The 24,456-nt window shown below is 36.3% G+C and overlaps 1 protein-coding gene across 1 annotated transcript in view; it reads left to right on the top strand.

Annotated features, from left to right (window-relative positions):
- The first annotated feature begins 625 nt into the window (after nucleotides 1–625).
- The window catches only part of LOC135201178 (ice-structuring glycoprotein-like), a 90,137-nt gene continuing 66,306 nt past the window's right edge, over nucleotides 626–24,456 (top strand). Inside the window, exon 1 of the mRNA XM_064230053.1 lies at nucleotides 626–816. Coding sequence (XP_064086123.1) covers nucleotides 626–816 — 191 coding nt within the window. The remainder of the gene's footprint in view (nucleotides 817–24,456) is intronic.

Raw genomic sequence — 24,456 nt, 5'->3', positions numbered from 1 at the left:
TATATATATATATATATATATATATATACACACAAGGTTCTGTAGCGACAAGGGTATCCAAAAATAAAGAGCAAAGAATCTGAGAGGTTAGGAGGGCATTGTGGCTATTACAATTTTATATGTATCTGGTAAAAATGACCAGTATATTCTACATACATACATACATACATACATAACATACATACTACATACATACACACACACCTATAATAATATATATATATATATATATATATATATATTATATATATATAATATAGGTGTGTGTGTGTGTGTGTTTGCGTGCGCGATGTGAGACTCTCTCTCTAAAGCATCACCGGATGTAACGCATGCATATATACATTCACCTCGACGTGTGAATACGGTAACCATCACAAAGGAAACTCGACAACCGTCTGTGTCAAGAATCGTCCCCCCCTGTCAAAATTACATTCTCAAATTACCGTCACATATATAAGTTATCGGCAGAAGTTCTTATTAGAGGCGGGCGCAGCCTGTCATTAATGAGAGGGGGGAGGGGGGAGCGGAACTTGTGTGTGTGTGTGTGTATAGTATATATATACCTGCCCCAGTGAGGCGAAGTGACACCTGCGATAATGATGACAAGTGTCGTGACAACACGCAGATGCCCCCAGAAAATGATGATGATGAAGATGATGATGCTGCTTGTGATGAAGAAATATCTACTACCTGGCGGATATTTCTGATGCCCTTTGTTTGCGGGTTGTGTCTGCGACCGCCGCCCCAGAAGCCTGCGGCGCGGTTCAGCCGCATGCACGTTCGCTCAATCACATGTCTGAGAGATTATACTTCTACGTACAGGATACTACTTCTACTGGGTGTCCATAAAGTCCCAGTACCATCACAAGTATTTATTGCTCAGAATGGTACTGGGACTTTATGGACACCCTGTACTATTACTACTACTACTACTAGTATTACTATTACTACCACTACTACTACTACTACTACTACTACTACTACTACTACTACTACTATCCATTCTTTGTTATTCTATAATAATTTATAACAATAAATTATTATAAAATACCAATCAAAATGAAGTTACATATTATATAGCAGAGGGTACAGAGGAAAAAAACTCAAGAAGACTTGACGAAAATGATTTAAGAAAAACCTTTCACAAGCGCCACACACACCGCTTCCACCCCCCCCCCCCCCCCACTCCCCCCAACTCCGCACACAAAAAAAAAAAAATAGAGGAAAGAATTGGAAGACCTCCTCGGAAAATAAAAGAGGAAAAGTTTACCCAGACGAAAAAGTTTCGAGTTTGAAGGCAAAATAAAACACTGCAGAGGAAGGGAAAAGGCATGGAAACCCTTTCAGAAAAAAATAAAAATAAAGAGGACGAAGATTACCAAGATGAATATGGAGATAATTTCGAGTAGGGAAAAAGTGTTCTTGAAAGAATTAGGAGTGAGACGCTTTTTTTTCTTTAAATCAGAGAACAACGTGAATAACCTGAGAAGGTAGAAATGCTTTAGAAATTCTCTATCATCACCTAGAAGACGAAAGTAAAGGCTTAGAAAAAAACGCTAAAGGTTTGGAAGGTGGAGAACGGAGAAAGACAAGGAACATGTTTTTAAGGAAAAAAACAAGCACATAATAACTCTTGAAAACTAATATAATGCACGAACGATCCTAGGATGAAGAACTAACAAGAAACAGATTCAATAGGTGAAAATAATAATAATAATAATAATAATAATAATAATAATAATAATAATAATAATAATAATAAAGAAAGAAATCTGAGAGAATAGGCAAAATAAAAATTAAAATCAATCATACCACTAGGAGAAGTTTGACGCAGCCAGCCCCAGAAAGAGAGAGAGAGAGAGAGAGAGAGAGAGAGAGAGAGAGAGAGAGAGAGAGAGAGAGAGGGGGGGGGGGGGCATTTTTAAGTGTAAAAGGATAACACTTGGAAAAACTATGAATGTTTCTACACCAGCAAAATCGAAAACAAGTATAATTCTATAGGAACGGGGAAATCACTTAAGATGTAAATTAATGAAAAAAGGCCAGATGTCTTCCGCTAAAGGGTAAGGCACACTCGTAGGAAGTCTGAGAAAGGAAAAAGGGCCCCAGAAGTCTTATAAGAGACATTGGCAACGTCAGGAAACCTTTTGACAACAGAAAAATGAAAAATTACTCATTCAGGTAAAGGCAGACTGTAAAGTAAAGACCTTTTTTTTTATTGGCCATTATAAAGAAATCAAACGAAAAAGTCTTCATAATGATAAAAAGCTTCTAAATGATAAAATTACAATTTAAATGAATGAAAATGACTTAGTAATGATACCTTCTAATTAAAGGATACCAGGAAAAAATAAAACCCAAAAACAGATCTTGACAGAAGATCACTACAAAGTATATTAGTGGTCTTTCTGAGTTAGTCAACTTTACAAAACCACGAGTAAGACACTTCATTCATAAGAAAAAAAAAAGTATATCTTAGTTTGACCAGACCACTGAGCTGATTAACAGTTCTCCTAGGGCTGGCCCGAAGAATTAGATATTTTTCACGTGGCTAGGAACCAATAGGTCACCTAGCAACGGGACCTACAGCTTAATGTGGGACCCGAAACACATTACATCGAGAGAAGAATTTCTAATCTCCGGAAATAAATTCCTCTGATTCCGCGTTGGCAGTGCGGGGAAATACTACTTTTACTGGAGTTTAGGTTCATTAAAGTACAACATTTACAACAGAATACTATTTTAAGGAAGACCTACAACAGCGTCCAAAGGGAGAACCGTAACAAGGACGTCAGACCCATCTCGGAGAGGCGTAGGAGGAGGCACATATGTTCATTGTAAAGTTCGGGTTTTTACGGAAAAATGATGACAACAATGAAGCCCTTTGATGAATTGTGGCAAAACATAATTACACAGTTCTTTGCGAGTTGTGTCTGTAGTAAATTGTAGGGGCCTACCTGGCGTAACACCTGTGCGACACACTACTACGGATGGATGAAATGGGGGAAAGGTGATTCTACAACTGCTATAGTAGATTCACATCAAACGTGCATCCTATGACTAGGCCATTTCCTTACGACGCTCCTGATCTGCTGTTGATAAGCCAGTCACAGGGCCAGAAACTCTCAGTCTCTCTCGAGAGTTCACACAGGCAGGATGTATGTTCCACCTTTCCTGAGGGATACGTCTTTCAGGAGAGGTGGAACATACATACTGCCTATGTGAATTCTCTCGAGAGACTGAGAGTTTCCAGTCCTGTGATTGGCTTATCAACAACCAATCAGGAGCGTCGTAAGGGACTGGCCTAGACGTCAAGTGCACGGTTGATGCGAATCTACTATTGCATACTATAGAATCTATTTGTGTGTATTTGTTCATTATTCACCTACCATTCGTAATAAAAGAGATATAAAGTGTATTAACAAGAGGTAATACCCGACGTAACACATTTTCATAGCATTACGATCACAGGATACAAAATCATATTCTGATATTCCGGCAAACATTTGCATTATAAACATCAGACCAGCCTGCTGAACTATTTTTCCAAGTGAGTTACAGATTAAGTTATCTGTCACAGTCTTAATGCTAAATTGTTGATTAAATGACCTCTCATGTTTACAATAACAGTAGATCAAACGTTCGGTAACGTTTGAAATAACGTGTAATTGATGAAATGTCCTAAAAGATTCAAGATTACGAATAAAACTAAAACAAATATCCGATGAAAATTCATGATTACTAAGATACACCTTGTTTGTATGGTGTTTTTACATTGCATGGAACCAGTGGTTATTCAGCAACGGGACCAACGGGTTTACTTGACTTCCGAACTACGTCGAGAGTGAACTTCTGTCACCAGAAATACACATCTCTAACCCCTCAGTGGAATGCCCGAGAATCAAACTCACGGCCAGTGAGGTGGCAGGCCAAGACCTTCCCGATCACGCCACTGAGGCGTTATCCCCATTGGATTGGAAAGGGAATACTGCTTGTCATGGCATTTACACTAAAGACGGCGAGATCCCTATATATAAACAACCAACGATAAGAGTTTACGATCCACAGAGGTCCTACACTACCTTTTTATACTATCACGGTTCTCGTTCATGTCAACATGTCAACGATGATGTCACTGACGTCGTTGAGACATCAATGAGATGGTGACGTCATCTAGCTGCTGATCTTCTCACGAACTGATGCAATAGCAGAGATGAACCCATGATAAAGACCGCTATTACCAGGCTGGCGAAAGGAATTGATTCCGATTCTCTCCGGCAGATGGAACTGTCATACTCGTGACCAGCTGCTAATAAGAGTTGGACCGCCCTCAGCAGGACCGCCTGAAAATCTTATTTCAAAAACGTAGGACACTATACAATGCCATGCTGGTGTCCCTGAACTGGACACACCTATGACCTGAACTTGAATTAATACTATCTTCACGTCAACCATTCTTCATAGTTCTTAATGAAATCAGTACGAGGCATGGTAAGGTTCGTTTCAACCTTGGTTTCAACGTCATTTCTGCTTACGAAAAGTTTTTATCATGGAAACCATTTCACTTGGGATAGGAACATGAAACTTTTTAATTACAAGAATGTAGCCATAATAAATCATGCCAATACCTAAAACCTAACAAAGGCGTTCTCTCTCTCTCTCTCTCTCTCTCTCTCTCTCTCTCTCTCATAGAGCGAGGGTGGGGAAGGTAAAGCAGGTAGTACGCCTGAGATAATCTGCGGGATCACAGGGGAGAAGCCTTGCATGGAACTGCGCAAGAAATGTTCCCGACTAGTAACAGGCACTATAAAGATACCGCACGTCCCAATACCAGAAGCCTAATGGTATGTCATTTGCAAAGAGACAAAAAAGAAAAAAAAAGACCAGACGATGTCCACCCAGTGCAGTGCCACACCTCTCTCTCTCTCTCTCTCTCTCTCTCTCTCTCTCTCTCTCTCTCATCGGGGCAAAAAGGTGTCATACCTCTTGTAACCGCGACCGACAGTTTTAATTCAGCGTCGAAATTCACTATTTTTTTTTTTCTTTTTTTTTTGTTTTTTTTTTAAGGGGATTTTTTTCTACAGAAAACTTCCAGATCTTAAGAATTTAATAGATTTGAATGCCGTGCCGAAATTAGTTTTTTTTTTTTTGGGGGGTGAAGGGCTGGGGGTGGGGAAGGGGGGTTAATTTCAGTACACACACAGAACGGGAATGAATTCAAGTCATGTACCAACAGATTTTAATTCGGCGTCAAAATTCATCCTAAAATTTTTTAATAAACTTTTTTTTTTAATGAAGACTTACACATAAAAAATCGGGAAATAATTCTCTTCACCGCCCTTTTTTTTATACGTAATTTCAGTGAAGGCTTACAGATAGACGAGCGAGAATAAATTCCAACGGATTTTAATTCAGCGTCGAAATTCACATTTTTTTTCGCGGAGGTTAATTTCACTGAAAATTTCCAGATAAAGGAACGAGAAGAACGTCACTTCGTGGACGAATCTGACAAAATACTCTACAAAGTTCAGGGAGAAAACTGATGGGTTTGTTGAGAGATTTCAAGAAAAGAATGCTTTGGTTTATGATGGTCAGAATCCAGTAGATCATTACACCAGAAATAAATAAATAAATAAATAAAAAGACGGAAGTTGACAGGGAATATGAAAAAAAATATGCTCTCTGGCCCACACCAACGTAGGCGCCCGAATCCAAACTGGCTGGAAAGAAGGTAACCTTACATAATAATTAAGATACATAAATACAAAAAAAATTGTTAACAATGAATAAGAAAAAAATATGCGTAATGACAGAAGGAACCTTACATGATAATTAAGATACATACATACATACATACAAATATATATGTATATATACATATATGTTTGTGTGCAAGTATGCCTGTGCGTTTGGGGAGTATGTGTGACTGACACAATTCTCAAAGACACTCGGAATGAATGTGCTAGACATAGGTGCGTGCAAGTGTATGAGAGAGAGAGAGAGAGAGAGAGAGGAGAGAGAGAGAGAGAGGCACCCCTTCCCCATCACCACTCTACCCGACCATAATGACGTATCTACCTCTCTCCAGCAAGGCCTTGGATGATGAATTCGTGACTGCCCAACCGAACGAAGGGCGATTCCAAGAAGGAGAAGTAGCGATCATGGGCACAAAATACGAGGAACCAGTAGCTTCCCCCCCCCAACCCGCCCCCATAAGCTCTCCCCTCCCACCTTCTGCATCCCCACCCCACCCACCCTCTGTATTTTTCTCTCTTCGTTTCAGGCAGACATTCACTTCTGGTCGAAATCTCTCTCATTGGCCCCCGCCCCCGCCCGAACCCGTCGTGTTATGAATATTTATTTCCTATGAAACTACTATAAAAAAAAAAAAAAACTCGGCTCGGCTCTATTGTAGAATCGAAGTAATACTAAATAAGACGACACCAAACTGCCGATATTTATTTATTTATTTTTTTTAACTGGCAAACATTTTACTTCTGACGTAATGGCTCGTCAACCCTCTCTTGCCGAAATTAATATTTATTTTCCATGAAACGTGTACTCGCAAAAGAAAAAAGGTCAACTTATCGTAAGAAGGAAGCAATATTATGTTTAAAGTGATATTCCTACCATAAGAGGACTCGATATAGAGGAATTTTCAATTTTTTATCTTTTCTTTTTTTTTTCATTTTTTGCTCGGAATCTCCTTCTCTCACAGACTGTTGCACCATATTTGAAATCATTTGGAAGAAGACTTTAACCTATATTTATATGTCATTCGCTGCACAATTCGCCCACAATTTGGGAACGCGTTTTTAACTGCAACAATCATCTCCTTGCCAAAGGAGAGACTATTGTTATAAGGCAAAACTCTTATGCATCGCTACAATGTATAGTACGTGGTTGTATAAACATATACATATATACATGTGTGAATTGGCAAAACTCATACATGCATGCAGACATAAAGCATACATTATATATGCATGGATACAAATATATAACACACACACACATACATATATATATATATATATATATATATATATATATATATATATATATATATATTTGCATTAAGTTATTATATCCTTTAATATCCAATTGGCTCTACCTCGGAGTTAATATACTTTCATATATGTTAACCGAAGGGGAATTTTTGAAGTTGATAATAATTTCGTCCCTCATGGATTCGAACCAGGTGCATAGAGGAGAGAGAAATCAGGACTTCAGTGACGCCTCAACCGACTAGTCCAACAAGTTAAAGGCGTCACTGAAGTCCTGATTTCTCTTCTAGGCGCTGGTACCAATCTACGAGAGGACGGAATTATTACCAACTAAAAAAATTCCCCTTCGGTTAACATATATGAAAATATATTAATTCCGAGGTGGATCGAATTGGATATTAAAGGACATGTGTAGCTTAATGCGTGTATATGAATCACGATGATGTGATAAAAACAAATTCTCACACACACACACACATCACACACCACACACACACACATATATATATATATATATATAATATATGTTACATATATATATATCATATATAATATATATATATATATATATATATATATATATATATATCTATATATCGGTCCTTAACTTCTTGTTCTGTAACTGTTCACTTCTGCTTTCAATTTTGTCAATTTTTTTTTTTTATTTTATGTTCATTTATCTTTCATTTTAATGTATGTCCTTTTAAATAATTTAATTTCCTTAATTTTAATGTGTATATTGTGTACACTTAGTAAGAATAATTTTTTAGCTTTAGCATTTCTGAATTTTTAATTTTAAGCTTTGTTTTTACAATTTTACTAGGAATTTTATTTTTCATTTTAACAGCCTGATGATGTAATTAATTTGATAATTACGAAACGTCGCAATAATGACAGCATGTACATCTGTGTGTGTCTCTTCCCTTCACTGACGATTATTAATATGGATTAACTCTGGCACCAAGCTATATATATATATATATAATATATATATATATATATATATATATATTTATATATACTTTATTATGGTCTAAATCGATAAACTGGGTAGCGACCCCCGCATCCAAAAAAAGAAGGAAAAAGAGAGAGAGAGAGAGAGAGAGAGAGAGATCTAAATATACGATCTCGGGAGCACTATTTTACTAAGAAGCCGAACACTGCATTACGTCTTTTACAAAGTTCGTATACCTATACTATAATCTATTACCTCGGAATAATCGTTAATGGTTGTCCCAATTCTTCACAGCTGCTGTTTCGTAAATCCTAATCCTAATAATAATAATAATAATAATAATAATAATAATAATAATAAAAGGAAAAGAAAAAGTAACAAACTCCTACATAGGAAAGCTTCAGTCTTCGCTCGGGGAACCATCCATCAGAAAAGACATGCTTACATTTGTCCTTACATGTGTAGGCGAGCTAACGAGTGGTACGCTATCAGGAGTTATGCCGAATTCTCCCCGTCCCCCCGCCCCTTCCCCTCCCCCGCCCTTCCCCCTCCCCCCGCTACCCCCAACCACTTTTAATTACCGTATTTCACAATTAGGTATTGAGACATCACCGTGACCCTGACCAACATCTGTTGTGTCTCCCTAGTAAACAAATGGACGGGATTTAATTTGTAGATACTACTTATCATGTGTGATGACATAGAGCATTTTGTTTTTATAAAGAAAGCGAGTTCCTCCTTGAACGAGTGGGTTACGTACTCTACTGGCGATCTGGCAGTCCGAGTTCGCTCTCCCGCTTTGCCAAACACGGAATCGGAGGAATTTATTTCTGGTGTTAAGAAATTCATTTCTCGATATAATGTGGTTCCGATCCACAATAATAAGCTGTAGGTCCCGTTGGTAAGTTAACCAATGGTTCTTATCCGCGTAAAAATATCTAATCCTTCGGGTCAGCCCTATAGGAGAGCTGTTAATCAGCTCAGTGGTCTGGTTAAATTGAGATATATTTAACTTCACAAAAAGGGCAGAACATTCGTGTAAAAGTGTGAATTACAAAACGCGAGAACTGCATTCATAGCAGAGGCAGGTGTATCTATTCTGTCTAAACGGATACATCTATAATGAACATAAATATATTATAATTAATATAAATAATAATAATAATAATAATAATAATAATAATAATAATAATAATAATAGAGAAACAAATCCACAGTCGTATATGTACATATATTTAAAGATAATACTACATATAGCTATCTGTACAGACTTATTCTTATAACTGCAGATTTCTCTCTCCATATTCGTACTACTACGAGTATCGTTTAATAATAATAATAATAATAATAATAATAATAATAATAATAATAATAATAATAATAATAATAATAATAATAATACAGCTTTCAACTTTCAAAATACCTTTTTTTTTTAAATAAGCTAACTCTGACGACGTTTGGTAATGCATTGAAATCACATTAAAACTTTGACGTAAATAACTTGAAGCAATCAGTCCACGGGAATGTTTAAATCTCTAGGTCCCTCCATATGGGATGCGTCCGAGAGTACATATATAGAAAGATGCTGAAATATTCTGAAATTGATTGTGACTGGGAAGGAAAACTAAAAGACACGTTAGCGAAATTACTTTAGAATACTGTAATTTTTTTGTTCATATAATGCTAGGATATGCAAAAACTCCGTCATCCACAAACCGTGAATTCATCCACTACTTGTATATCAATCAACTTATCCCTATCACAACCATATTATTCGTGATCTCACATCATAAATGCCCCCACCCAACTTTGATTTTCTTCTTCATCTTCTTCTTCTTCTTCCTCTTCTTCTTCTTGAATTATTATGACTCTTCCTTCCTTCTGACGGAATAAGCAATGAGGAGACACAACACGACCATTAAGAATTGTTTGTTTGTTTGTTTGTTTGTTTGTAAAGTGTTTTTACGATGCATGGAACCAGTGGTTATTCAGCAACGGGATCAACGGCTTTATACGTGACTTCCGAACCACGTCGAGAGCGAACTTCTATCACCAGAAATTCACATCTCTAACCCCTCAGTGGATGCCCGAGAATCGAACTCTCGCGGTCAACGAGATGGCAGGCCAAGACCATACCGATCACGCCATGGGGGAGCTCACTGAGAATTGGAGGTGACAGTAAAGGTGAATAACGAGAAACTGCACTCAATTCCGTTTTTTATTAAATACGTACATCTAATAGTATAAAGAAGGTGATTTAATTTAACTCGAAACAGAATTTTACGAAATTAACGAAGTCGATAAGGGAGAAAATCGAACGACGGCAATTCAAGCCAAATCGAAATTGATCTAATACGGGATTAACGAAGGCCGTAGTGATGTAAGAAACGGAATGCCATTACAATCAACAACTTTATAACACTTTATAACCATGTAACACAACAGCTAATGGGCGAACCTTGATTGTTGAATTGAATTGTAGTGTTTTCCGCAGTTGTGTCTCTTTACAACATCTCGGTCAATAGATTAAATCGAGAGATGACTTCTGACTTGTTTTCTTTGAAGACAGGTTCCCAGAAAAGTGGATTTTTGAGAAAGTATAATGAAATATTAATCATCTTCAACTGCAAACCATAAATTTCAAAATGTATTTCGACCCACATAATATGACGATGCAAGTGCATTGGTTTATCACGTCGAACAGACAGACATTCATACATGCAGATATACATACACAAACATAAGTGTACATGAATAATATAAATATATATAAAATATATATATCTCGTCATAAAGACAGACATTCATACATGCAGACATAAATACACAAACGTAAGTATGCATGTATAATATAAATATATATAAAATATATATATCACGTCATAAAGACAAACATTCATACATGCAGATATACATAGGTACACAAACATAAGTGTGCATGTATGATATATAAATATATAAAATATATATTATATATACACGCAAACACTGAATATAAAACCTGTAAATTAAACCTCTGTCCACCTCTTACATAAGAGAATCAACAGGTAAAACAACATTCACACCTTTATATCTGATAAAAAAAAAATCCCGCCTCAAATATCGGGTCATCGCAGACCCAGTGTGAGTGTGAAGACGATAACAAATCACTACCAAAAGAGAGAGAGAGAGAGAGAGAGAGAGAGAGAGAGAGAGAGAGAGAATGGTTACCGTATCTCAATACGAAATAGCCATTGACGTCCTCTTTATAATAAGACTGATGGATTTCACTCACTAAAACTAGGCACTCTCTCGCAAAGGGGGGAGGGGGCCCCCTGAGGAGGGAGAGTAGGATGTAACCGTATCCCGTGGGCGTAATTAGAGGCATAATCAGATGTGGCAACGTCGCGGGGCAGAAGAAATCGAAGGGCACCACTTTACGTATCAGGAGGACGCATCTCTCTCTCTCTCTCTCTCTCTCTCTCTCTCTCTCTCTCTCTCTCTCTCTCTCTCTCTCTCTCTCTTGTAAGTTTGTGGTGCAATTATTGTTTTATATTTGTCAGGACTTTTCCTTCATAAGAAATCTCTCTCTCTCTCTCTCTCCTCTCTCTCTCTCTCTCTCTCTCTCTCTCTCTCTCGTAAGTTTGTGGTACAATTTTTTTTATATTTATATTTTATATTTTTCCTTTTTCAAGTAATATCTCTCTCTCTCTCTCTCTCTCTCTCTCTCTCTCTCTCTCTCTCTCTCATATTTTGTGTTACATTTATGGTTTGTTTCGGTAGGATCTCTTCTTTTCAAGAAATCTCTCTCTCTCTCTCTCTCTCTCTCTCTCTCTCTCTCTCTCTCTCTCTCTCTCTCTCTCGCCGACGGGCGTCCTCCGATGAAAAGCGTCGCCGCCGATACTGATGCTGCTATACGGTGTGGTTTTGCGACCCGATCGGAACTTAATGGTAAAGCCGTGTCGTTATATACTATATATACATATTGGGTTGCCGGCGTATGACATTATAAGCCTCTTTTTTTCTTTCTTTTTTTCTCGGCTGGTATTCTACACGTGTTTTCAAGCCGCAGCTAGTAGCTAGTAGCAGCCGGACTCTCTCTCTCTCTCTCTCTCTCTGTGGGGGCAGGTGCCCATAAGAGCACGAAAGGCAGACAGAGAATCTCAGCGAGAGCGGGTATCCATATGAGAACACGAGAGAGAGAGAGAGAGAGAGAGAGAGAGAGAGAGAGAGAGAGAGAGAGAGTGGCCTCTTTGCATAACTATTTAAGGATAATACAAAAGTGAAATGACATAAGAGAGTAATCTTAATATCTACTTATTAGATGTTAGTAGCTTTGAGAGAGAGAGAGAGAGAGAGAGAGAGAGAGAGAGAGAGAGAGAGAGAGAGAGAGAGAAGGGGGGTTGGGAGTGGACTCTTTGCACAACTATTTGAGGATAATACAAAAGTGAAATGATGACATAAACGCGTAATCTTAATATCTACTTATTAGATTTTAGTACCTATGAGAGAGAGAGAGAGAGAGAGAGAGAGAGAGAGAGAGAGACGGTGGACTCTCTGCCCAACCATCTGAGGATAATACAAAAGTGAAAAGATGACATAAAAGAGTAATCTTAATATTTACTTATTAGATTTTGGTAGCTATGAGAGAGAGAGAGAGAGAGAGAGAGAGAGAGAGAGAGAGAGAGAGAGAGAGAGAATGGCTACAACGAAAGGACAACAACAAGATGTATAACGCGGAGAATCATATCGCTCAGTCAAAAAACATTTCCTAAAAAAAATACTCATAGCGTATAAACATTACGTATAATCGGAGAGACGACAACAGTAGCGTGATGTACCGTGAATGGCAATATAATACTATAATTAATACTATAATATGAAAAAGAAAAGTCAAAACGATGATGACGAACACCACCAACCCAGATGGAATTATACTTCCACAAAACAACAGCGGTGTCAATAAGATCGGAAAATACAGCAATACAGAAAATTTATAGCGGCGCTGAAGAGCCGAAACAAGAGCTAAACATAATATGAACATTATGATGACTGGGTATATGGCAATACAAACAAGGCGTGATCCGACCTCCAGATTACTCGACAAGCGTGCAAGATTTTAGCCTTTATAGTAAGTTGCAAACATAATATTCCCAACTTTTGACGTTAATCAAAACGTGCTAAAATCTACGGTCAAATAGCGAGTTGTTTCACCAACGAAAATTAAAATAAATACGCTATATTTTATTAGAAATAATTCCAATGCACTGTTTAACATGCACATTATTTTGTTACATTTTCGTTCTAATAATTAAATCATAAATATCCTATCCTAAAATTCCCATTTCTTTAACCGAACGCAAAACACCTTTTTCAGATTTTTTTTTTTAGTTTTTTTCATAAGGGTTTCCTACCCCCAGGAAAAATACATAGTTTGTAGGGTTACTCCCGAGTACGCGAAAATAGCAGATTATGGAAACATCTGGTTGTATATAATACACGAAACACCAGAATTCTATCCACGAAACTTGGTTAAGCATTATAAATACAAATGTTGTCTTGGAAACTGGCAAGAAAAAAAGGGGAAAAAAAGTTTTCACTTCACATTGTTAAGAAAATAAAATGAATAATTTGCCATGTTCATATAGCCCTAAGATTATAGAGTGATAAGACCTTCCATGACTTCAGAATTCATCCAAAAAATTCTTTAATAAATAAGGCAATACATGACTTCAGAATTAATCCAAAAAATTCTTCTATAACTAAGGCATTACATGACTTAAGTATTCATCCAAAAATTCTTTAATAAATATGGCGTTACATGATTTCAGAATTCATCCAAAAATTCTTTAATAAATAAGGCATTATATGACTTCAGAATTCATCCAAATAATTCTTTAATAAATAAGGCATTACATGACTTCAGAATTCCTCCAAAAAATTCTTCTATAACTAAGGCATTACATGACTTCAGTATTCATCCAAAAAATTCTTTAATAAATAAGGCGTTACATGACTTCAGATTCATCCAAAAACTCTTTAATAAATAAGGCATTATATGACTTCAGAATTCATCCAAAAACTCTTTAATAAATAAGGCTACATGACTTCAGAATTCATCCAAAAAATTTTTTTATCATAATTTATAAATGAAATTTACCAATATCGAAGATTGAAGAGCACTGTAGATATATATGTCAATTTGCAATTCAATCCTGATGACGCCACCGAGAGGGTGGGGGAAACGGAAAAAGAAAAAGAAAATTTAAAGAATCTTGATTAATTTGTTCTAATTCCTGAAAACATTGCCAAAAGAGAAAAAAGAAGGAGAGAGTGATTCAATGTCTCGATGAGAAGATAGTATCTGCGATGAACGCCCTTAACCTCATAGATATTGCGTAAGAGAGAAAATACGCAAACATAGCATATCTTAATTTCTGATGTTATATATATATATATATATTATAATATATATAATTATATATATATATATTATTAAATAAAGATCGATTTCAGACCTTCAGTTTCTTTGACGCGTAAATCGCATCCCACGTCCACTAGAGGTCTCTTTATCAGTGTCAGGCTAAATTCTGATATTGTAATCCCAAGCTGACTAGATGCCCCCGGGGGAGAGAGAGAGAGAGAGAGAGAGAGAGAGAGAGAGAGAGAGAGAGAGAGACTGTCAGGCAGACTGATGGGCTCCATTTCTATCCAAATCTAAGCACGAAATTTATAAATCACAACGGAATTACACTGATGTATTTTTAAGCTTTCCAAAGTCCGCGGATGAAGTCAACTCTGAGACGATTTAATTCGACTTAATTCCGACTGAATCTCGGTTAGATGTGTACGGTCTGATTTAACAAATACGGATGATGCACCCCTCCCCGCCCCCAGCCCACCCACCGCCCCACACACAGGGGCGCTTTCATGCACTGCTGGGCGCTGGAGTCTACCTGGGTTAGGTTTAAGTTTGCTGGAATTCTTAGATTCCCGCCCGGTCGCCTTCTCTTCTGGAAAGCAACTAATATAACTTCGTACTTTGCTGGACTCTCTCTCTCTCTCTCTCTCTCTCTCTCTCTCTCTCTCTCTCTCTCTCTCTCCAAGAAACTGGGTCAAAATTAACCGTATTTGATCTGTAGCGCAGAATAAGCCTGAATATATTTACAGTAACCTCGGATCAGCTTAAATGCACTACATGATCATCTAAAATAAGCCTGAAATGCCATCGTCTATCGGGCATTTTTAGCATACACAATTAATCTCGGTATCAAGGTAATCTGGTGTCTGTAACTAGCCCAGTCCTGATGGATAAGTAGAGGAAAATGGCAGGTAACTTGTACGGAGGAGGAGGAGGAGGAGGAGGAAGGCGGTTGTATGATTTTGGAAAAGTAGGCCTGGAGAGGTTCTTCATATGAGTAACCCAGGTAACACGAGAAAAACAAAAAATAAGAGTTATAGGTATAGTAATTACTAGGGCAAATGATCTGAATCCTAGACAAGTATCTATTTGTGGTCTTACTGATTCTCACGAAGATCGATGCACTGTTATGGGTCATATTCTGTTTTTCCTGCATCGGAGGTTGTGAACTGAATTTACATTAACTTATTCAATTGACAAGCATCCCAAGATATAAGTTTTAGCTGTAACCTACAATATCCTAGCAAAACTAGAATTTCCTTACTACTGGTAACATTTACTACCTTAAAAATAACTATATCTATAAACTCAATTTCTTGCAAGTCTACATGCTATTCTCAAGGTCTTGATGGGTAACCAAACCACTTTACGACAAACTAAGAGAAAAATGAAAATTTTTTAAAACCCACTTGCCACCCTTCTGTCGCATCAATCATAGGCACAAGTGGGCGAGAGAATCAGAACTCATCAATTTTAGTCAACACTGCAACCAGCGGTATACTGACAAGTCAGGATGAACTTACCTTTGATTCACAAGGATTACCTAAAAAAAAAAATACCACCAATCCTAAGACTAAGGTCTTACTGGTGTCTGAAATAGCATTTCCAGAGCTCCATCAGATAAGTTTTATATATATATATATATATATATATATATATATATATATATATATATATATATTTCATACATACATACATCATACATACATACATACATACATATATACATACATACATACACACACACACACACATTATATAATATATATAATATATATATATATATATATATATCTATATTAATAATAAACATATGTATGTATATAAACATATATATGTATATACATATATTTACATATATATTACATCATAAAACATACATTACATATATATATATATATATATATTATATAATAGGGTATATATATAGATATATATATATATATATATATATATATATAATATATATATAACCTATATATATATTATAAATAGTATAATATCACAAAGACCAAGGAGTTAACTGGGCCTCCCAAAAATCAGCGTTTAAAAGCCGGTCACAAAAAATTAGTTTACACAGAGCTGACTGAACTTCCCCGCATTAAATCTGATAACCAAAGCCTTTTGAGGAAATAGATAATATCTAAATATAGGAGAAGTTAAACTATTAAAACCGCAAAAGCAGCTCGTCGTTTGGGGCACTATATATAACCAGTTTTAAAACTGATGAAATAAACACGGTTCTAATATCACCTCTTGAACCTAGATTTCGAGAAAATGTAATACACAGAATTTTACAAAATTTCTCTCCGTGAAAAATCAACCGGAGCATAAATTAAACTCTTTACATCTAACAAGTAAACACACTCACGTTAAGTGTATTAATATATGCAAATAACTGAGTGCTGAAAGTGATGCGGACATGAATTTTACACGCATATGTGTGTCAGAGCGGCCACATATTTTTCATTTGCATCAGCCAATTAACAAATAAATATACACGACGAAGATCACAGCCCTCAACCTGCAAATGGGTTTGGGCTTCGTGGATGCATACAAAAATACTTGCAAAGATAAATGACACGGAAGATGAATTCTTCCTGCGCAAGAAATCAATGCCTATTCTTCAACATTTAAAACCAGGCAGTGAGGCTTTAGCTGTGCAGTAACTTCTGTAAGCTCTCTCTCTCTCTCTCTCTCTCTTTTGGGACCATATCAATACGTACATATATATATATATATATATATATATATATATATATATATATATATGTGTGTGTGTGTGTGTGTGTGTGTGTGTGTGTGTGTGTGTGTGTGTGTGTATGTATGTATGTACTATGTACGTATATATGATACCTTCTCTGTCCCTAACTCACACTTTAATTCCACCTAAGAATTGATAATAATAATACAAAAATCAAGCCCGATTTGGACGCGAAAAATGATTGATAGATATATTAAAATAATTACATACAATCACGACTGAGCTCTGAAAATCTAAGTAACGAAAAAATACCCATTTCAAGTAATTATTAAGGACCTTTTTTATATATTTTTACAAATTCATTTCGTCTTCTCCAGTATCAAAAAACAAATGACGAAAAAAGATATCTGTTTACAACTTCATTCGTGTCCTTGGCAATCGCCATCACTTGAGACGAGACGCGACAATACCATGCTTGTTTTGTTAACTGTACTGATGTTATTAGTACGTTCTTGTTATAGGCATTAATATGACGGTACATATACAGACATTCGAAATGAGCTCCTGCTCTCTCTCTCTCTCTCTCTCTCTCTATGAGTGCAGTTTCTATGGTCTTTCTCTCAAGATTAATATGAACTTTCGGTACTTATTTATCGCACCTTCTTCAACTTGAAAATCTTATTTCAGTAAAATATTCCATACTAATGAAAATATTCAAAACGATGAACATAAAAGTGATTACATAACAGAGTCGTTAAATGAAAAAAAAAAATCTAGAATACTGATCCGGTACTGGAGTCCGGATTGACAGCAATGGTTGCTTCGAAGCGAGAAGTGTTTCAATGCGTCCTATAATATATTTTATCTCCAATCTATAGGTTTATCACGAGCTCAGCAAACCTTTTCTTCAAAACAAAAATGGTAATATCAAACCTATAAAAGGTGTCCATAAAGTCCCAGTACCATTACAAGTATATTTATTGCTCAGAATGGTACTGGGACTTTATGGACACAATGTATAATACGTTTATGCATAAATATATACATATATATCATACGTTTATGCATATATATACATATATATCAAAGTTAAAATGTTACAATTAACTGGAAGGTTCTCCTGCAACTGATATGTGAGAAGACAATATCTTGAAAGTATTCGTGAATTACTGCCCTAAACAAATATTTTCAAATTTAAACAAAAAAATCAAATTAACGAAGGCACTTCATATCCTATAATAAATAACAGGAAATGGCCAACAGATTGAATTCACCTCCACCTGAACCCCAAAATCGTCAATGAAAGAGCGACCTGAACTGCATAGAAATCAGACTAGTGTGTGTCTGTGTGTGTGCGCGTGTGTACGCAGGCTTTCACGAATAAAACAAAGAACAGAGAATTACAAACACTTCACCATTAAATAAGACATCATCATTACATGAATTCATTGCGGCTGAAGAGTTCATTGGTGCGGTTTTTAACATCAGGTCACGCAAAAGCCATAAAGTCATCAGGTTCATCAGCCAATAAAAATCATGAAGAGAACGCTTCGGGTACAAGACACGACATCTTAAAACATACAAAATGTACGTTTATGTATCACCTTTGAGAGAGACACACAAGGAAGAGCGGCAGTACAGTCGTCTTTAAAAGTAATGCTGTCTACGGGCTGCTCCACGCAAGCATAAGTGGCAGTACAGCCATCTATAAAAGTGACGCTGCATCTACGGACTGCTCCACGCAAGGATAAGTAGCAGTAGAGTCATTTATAAAAGTGATGCTGTGTCTACAGACTGCTCCACGCAAGGATATGTGGCAGTACAGCCATCTATAAAAGTGACGCTGTGTCTATGCACTGCTCCATGCAAGGATAAGTGGCAGTACAGCCATCTATAAAAGTGACGCTGCATCTACGGACTGCTCCACGCAAGGATAAGTAGCAGTAGAGTCATTTATAAAAGTGATGCTGTGTCTACAGACTGCTCCACGCAAGGATATGTGGCAGTACAGCCATCTATAAAAGTGACGCTGTGTCTATGCACTGCTCCATGCAAGGATAAGTGGCAGTACAGTCATTTATAAAAGCGATGCTGTGTCTCTGGACTGCTCCACGCAAGGATAAGTGGCAGTACAGTCACCTATAAAAGTAATGCTGTGTCTCTGGACTGCTCCACACAAGGATAAGTGGCAGTACAGTCGTCTATAAAAGTAACCCTGCGTCTACAGACTGCTCCATGCAAGGATAGGTGGCAGTAGTCGTCTATAAAAGTAACGCTGTGTCTTCGGACTGCTCCACACAAGGATAAGTGGCAGTAGTCGTCTATAAAAGTAATGCTGTGTCTAAGGACTGCTCTTCGGAACCGGCTGTCATTTTCTAACCAACGCAATGGTGAGGTGCTGAGGACGAGTTTGCGCTAATCACATTTGGGATACAAACATCAGCAGTGGACATTTACCATCAGTTAATAAAAACCACAAGATACAGGTTATCTAAAGGTGCAATATCATAATAAAACTACTCCTTATGCTGAATTGGATCATTTAAATACGATGGAGGTACTACTCGCTAGTTATTTAATAGTCATGTATTTTGATAATTCTGGGGATGAAAAGAACAGATAGATAAGCATCAATTATCAGACTCTTACCCATACACCACTGGTTTTCAGGCCTCGTTGTGAGCCACGCCTCTTATACCAGAGTGCTGAAGTTAATTTTTCATTACATTTTGATTAACTTCGCCTTGAGAATATTAACTCCTCATACCGGAATTATGAATCGTTCCAGCTAAGAACACACCCCAAGAAAGAACCAAAATGAGATTAAGAGTTAGAACAGCAACTGCAAATAAAGAAATATCTAAAACGACAAATAATCTCTTCCTATCACGGTCTAATGTAGTGCTTTAATAAGCCAAAACCAAAAGATGGAGAGCATCAGGAACTTGGACAGCTAGACCTGAACGTTTTAAAGCTTCAATATCAAAACTGCAGTTGAAATCAGTCAATGATGACGGACCAAAAGCATAATTTATGAAAATGTGTTGTACTATATATATATATATATATATATATATATATATATATATATATATATATGTATATATATATATATATTATAATATATATATGTGTGTGTGTGTGTGTGGTGTGTGTGTATATTATATATTTTACTTGATAAAATTTGGAAGTTCGAGCCCACCTGGGATTGCTATCACTTATAAAAATCCACCCCTCCCCCTCTTTGGTGAATATTATTTCGAGGTTGAATGAATTTGATACTAAACGATATTGGCAGTTTAAGGTTTGCTAATATGAAATATGCCAAGGTGTATGTCACAAAAATTACTGTACCTACGTTTACAATCACCATTTTTGTAACCAGACGATTCTACTCAGAAAATGACCGAAACGTTAAACCATTCTCGAAACTTCTCTAACATTTATTTTCAGAACGTAATAGACCATACAACGTGCTTTATGGGCCGTGATGACGTTAGGCTGTAAATTAAGCTGGCCTTGTGCCAGTACAGGTTATTGTTCCTTGGGAAACCCGTATGCTGGGTCATAATAAACCCTTAAAAGCCTCACAACGAGAAATAAGAGTCGTGCGTCTTGACATAAGCTACCGAGAGAAGAGTACAACGCACCAGCAGCTTCCATTTTGTTGCCTATAAAATAAAAAAATATGTAAAAAATGTCAACTCTCTCACAACAATTAAACTGAATTTGTTTGATGTCTTTTTAACCTGTGTTTATATATATATATATATATATATATATATATATATATATATATATATATATATATATAGATAAAATATCATACTTATATGTACACATACACATAGTGTGTGTATGTGTATGTGCATGTCTACGCGTGTTTGTGTATTACAAATACTAAGTCTCAAATATCGCTTCATATCCAATTGACTACACTTTGGGGATAAATTAAACCCAAGATAAATCATAATTGATAAATGCCTCGACCCCGCCAGGATTCGAACTGCTGCCTGGTTTAAAAACGACACTCAGTGACTTGGATCACCGAGGTGGTTTAAGTCACTGTCTATCATTTTTAAACCAGTCATTTTTAAACCAGTCACCGGATCGAATCCTGCCAAGGAAAAAGCACTTAGAAAAAAAAAATCGCGAGAAAACGCGTTTGTAAATTGGCATTTTCAAACGCGTATATCATCACCCTTGTTAGATAATGGGATTTTCGACCACTTTGGAGTCTACGTATGCAAGTACGCTTTTCTATGGGTAAAGTAGGATGTTTTTACAATACTTTGCCGCAAAAAAAAAAAAAAAAAAAAACATGAGTGCGACTTGGAGCTCTGGGGACCCTTAATATTGTGAACGTCTCAATTATAAATTCTCCTTGAGTGTAGTTATTCATAAGGTATATATAGCTAATTGGATATTAAACGGTATTTGTGGATTAATATATATATATATATATATATATATATATAATATATATACTATATATATATATCTATAATACTATAATAGATATATATAATATATATATATATATATATATTTGTATACACACACAATATTCACATACATATCTACGAGAAAACGTTTGTCAAATGCACTAAGAACTTTCACATATTCACACATATTAAGCCAAATCAGTCAAGGAAGCCTTAACATTGTATATATATATATATAATATATATATATATAGATATATATATATATATATAAATATATAAATAATTCTAAGGATTTTACTGATAAAGTGACCATATTTTTACTTTGGAGTAATCTCGTATGAGGTAAATAAACTATTGCAAAAAATATATAAAATAAATTAAAATAAAGAAAAATCTAAAGCAAGTGTATGACTTATTTCTTTTGTCCGTATTGCAGATAGAATTTACAAAAGAACGACCTCGGATACGCGCAAGCAAGCCGCTGTATCAAGCAGTGTACTGACAAATCGGATCATTAAGTATAATCAAGGTTTGGTATTACACCGTAAAATCAGAGACAAGAACAGAATGAAATAGAATATAGAATTTAGGCCAAAGTCCAAGTACTGGGACCTGCGAGGTCATTCAACGCTGAAACAGAAATTGACGGTAAAAAGGTTGGAAATGTGTAATTGGAAGAAAATCTCAAAGCAGCAGCGCTATGAATCCAATCGCTAGGAGAGGTGGGAAAGTAAGATGGAAGAAAGAGAATACGAACGGAGGTGCAGTAAAAGGAATGAAAGGGGTTGCTGCTATAGGGGCCGAAGGGACTCTGGAAGGAACCTCTGGTCAAACACACATACAGTGTGATTTCCCGTAGCACTCGCTATATATTTAGGAAAGCAGGCACGCCCTTTTCCTGATGAGTATCTCAACACGGGTGTACAAGTGTTTTCGTAAGTGTCAATGCCACTTTGAGCTACAAACTCACACTTTTATTTCTGTCTCTCTTTCTCTCTCTCTCTTTCTCATTTTAGAAACAGATGCGAGTAATTCCCGACTTTACCAGTTTAGATTTTCGAGCTACGAAACGATAAGGTCAATGTTCGACTCGTCTGTGAAGCAAGAATGATAAACAACTGTGAATAAAACCTCATTTTTAATCTTTCGTTAAGCATATAATTAAAATGAACGAGTTGCTTTTGCTATTATTTTTTTCAAGTGAATAAGTCGCTCCTTTCTCTAAAGGTAGAACACAAGCGTGATTACCTGCTATCAAAGGCAGTGCAATAAATCACCTACAAAATACACAGGTGTCTACTAGAAAATCAAAAAATCCCTGAGATACTTCGGGAGAAATTCAGATTACTCTCGTGAAATAATCTACCAGTAATTAACCACGTAATGACATACACCGAGACTAAGGCATCGGAAGTTGTCTATAAAATCTTGTCATAATATGATTCAATCTCTTAAGCACACAATTGTAAATACTTATAAATGTCCGCAACCGATATCACTGCAGGCTGTGGTTGGTATGGAACAGGGGATTACAGCAGTTATGATTGGCTCCAATTTACAATAAATAAATAAGTATTCAAAGAAATAAATAAAAATTTAAATACGTAAATAAATAAATAAGCACCGAAACATAAATACATAATCAAATAAATCCATATTTAAAGAAATCGATTTCTAAATAAAAAAAAATATATAAAAATAAGTTTACAAGTCTGTCGGTGAGATCAAATGCCCATCTAAATCTCAAGCCTTCTCGTATCACCCGTTTAGCCACCTCTTCCCCACTTTTCTTGTACCGAAACCACTCATACTTTTTCACGGTCCACTCCCTGTTTATCTCCTATCCTTTTCCAAGCGTCGGAATTTACTTCCGTCTCCCGTTTTCCTGGTCCTTATACCATTCCATCTGTAACTCTTACTTTTTTCTAGCTATTTGGCTATCTGTTCCACTGGGTTGTACATTCCTCTACCTCCTTCCGACATTTGGAATTAACTTTTTCCTTCTGTTTTCCCTGAATCTTATATATATACCATTCCATCCTTTGGAAGGAAAGTGTATCAGTTAGCCCTTATACTTTCCTAGCCTCTTCCCGTCCTGGGATATACACGGCCTATTCAAATGACTGCCGGGTTCCTCCTACGGGGTTTCACGTTGAGAACAGCTGGTATTCGACAGCGTCTCGTCACATGTATATCCGAGATATATTAGACCGCGTTTCTCGTCACATGTATATCCGAGATGTATTCGACCGCGTCTCGACACATGTATATCATAGATGTATTCGACCACGTCTCGTCACATGTATATCCGAGATGCATTCGACCCCGTCTCGACACATGTATAACCGAGATTTATTCGACCGCTCCTCGACACATGTATATCCGAAATGTAGCGTACACGTGAAACAGCAATCTAGGAAAAATGACCATCAAGAGAGCATGTTTGTGGCAGCGATTTATTTTATTTTTTCATTCCCTGCACACGTACATTTTAAAATTCTACCTCAATATAAGTTTCGTTGTGTATCATGATTTATGCTGTGCACATGGGGGTAATCACAGACGCAAACATAAACACACACGCCCATTATACTTTATATATATATACTATATATATATATATATATATATATATATGTATATATATAATATATATATATATATATATATATATATATATATATAATCTTCAGAGGGTGTCCATGATAAGAGTTGTAAAAGGGTCAAGTTTATTATAACGAAACCTTTCGCACATGAAACATCTGTGCATCTTCAGTCTGCAAAGAGCAATAAGACAAATAAATAACACATAAAACCATAAAACACAAACAGAACACACATGTATTAAAATATCTTAAAATTAACCAAATAAGAAGAAGAAAGGTACAAAGTAAAAACAGTAAAAAGAGAGAAAACACCCAAAACACTAACCGTCCATGAGG

This window comes from Macrobrachium nipponense, chromosome 28 (genome assembly GCF_015104395.2).
Source record: "Macrobrachium nipponense isolate FS-2020 chromosome 28, ASM1510439v2, whole genome shotgun sequence".
NCBI lineage: Eukaryota > Metazoa > Arthropoda > Malacostraca > Decapoda > Palaemonidae > Macrobrachium > Macrobrachium nipponense.
This window is presented reverse-complemented; position numbering and strand designations above follow the sequence as displayed.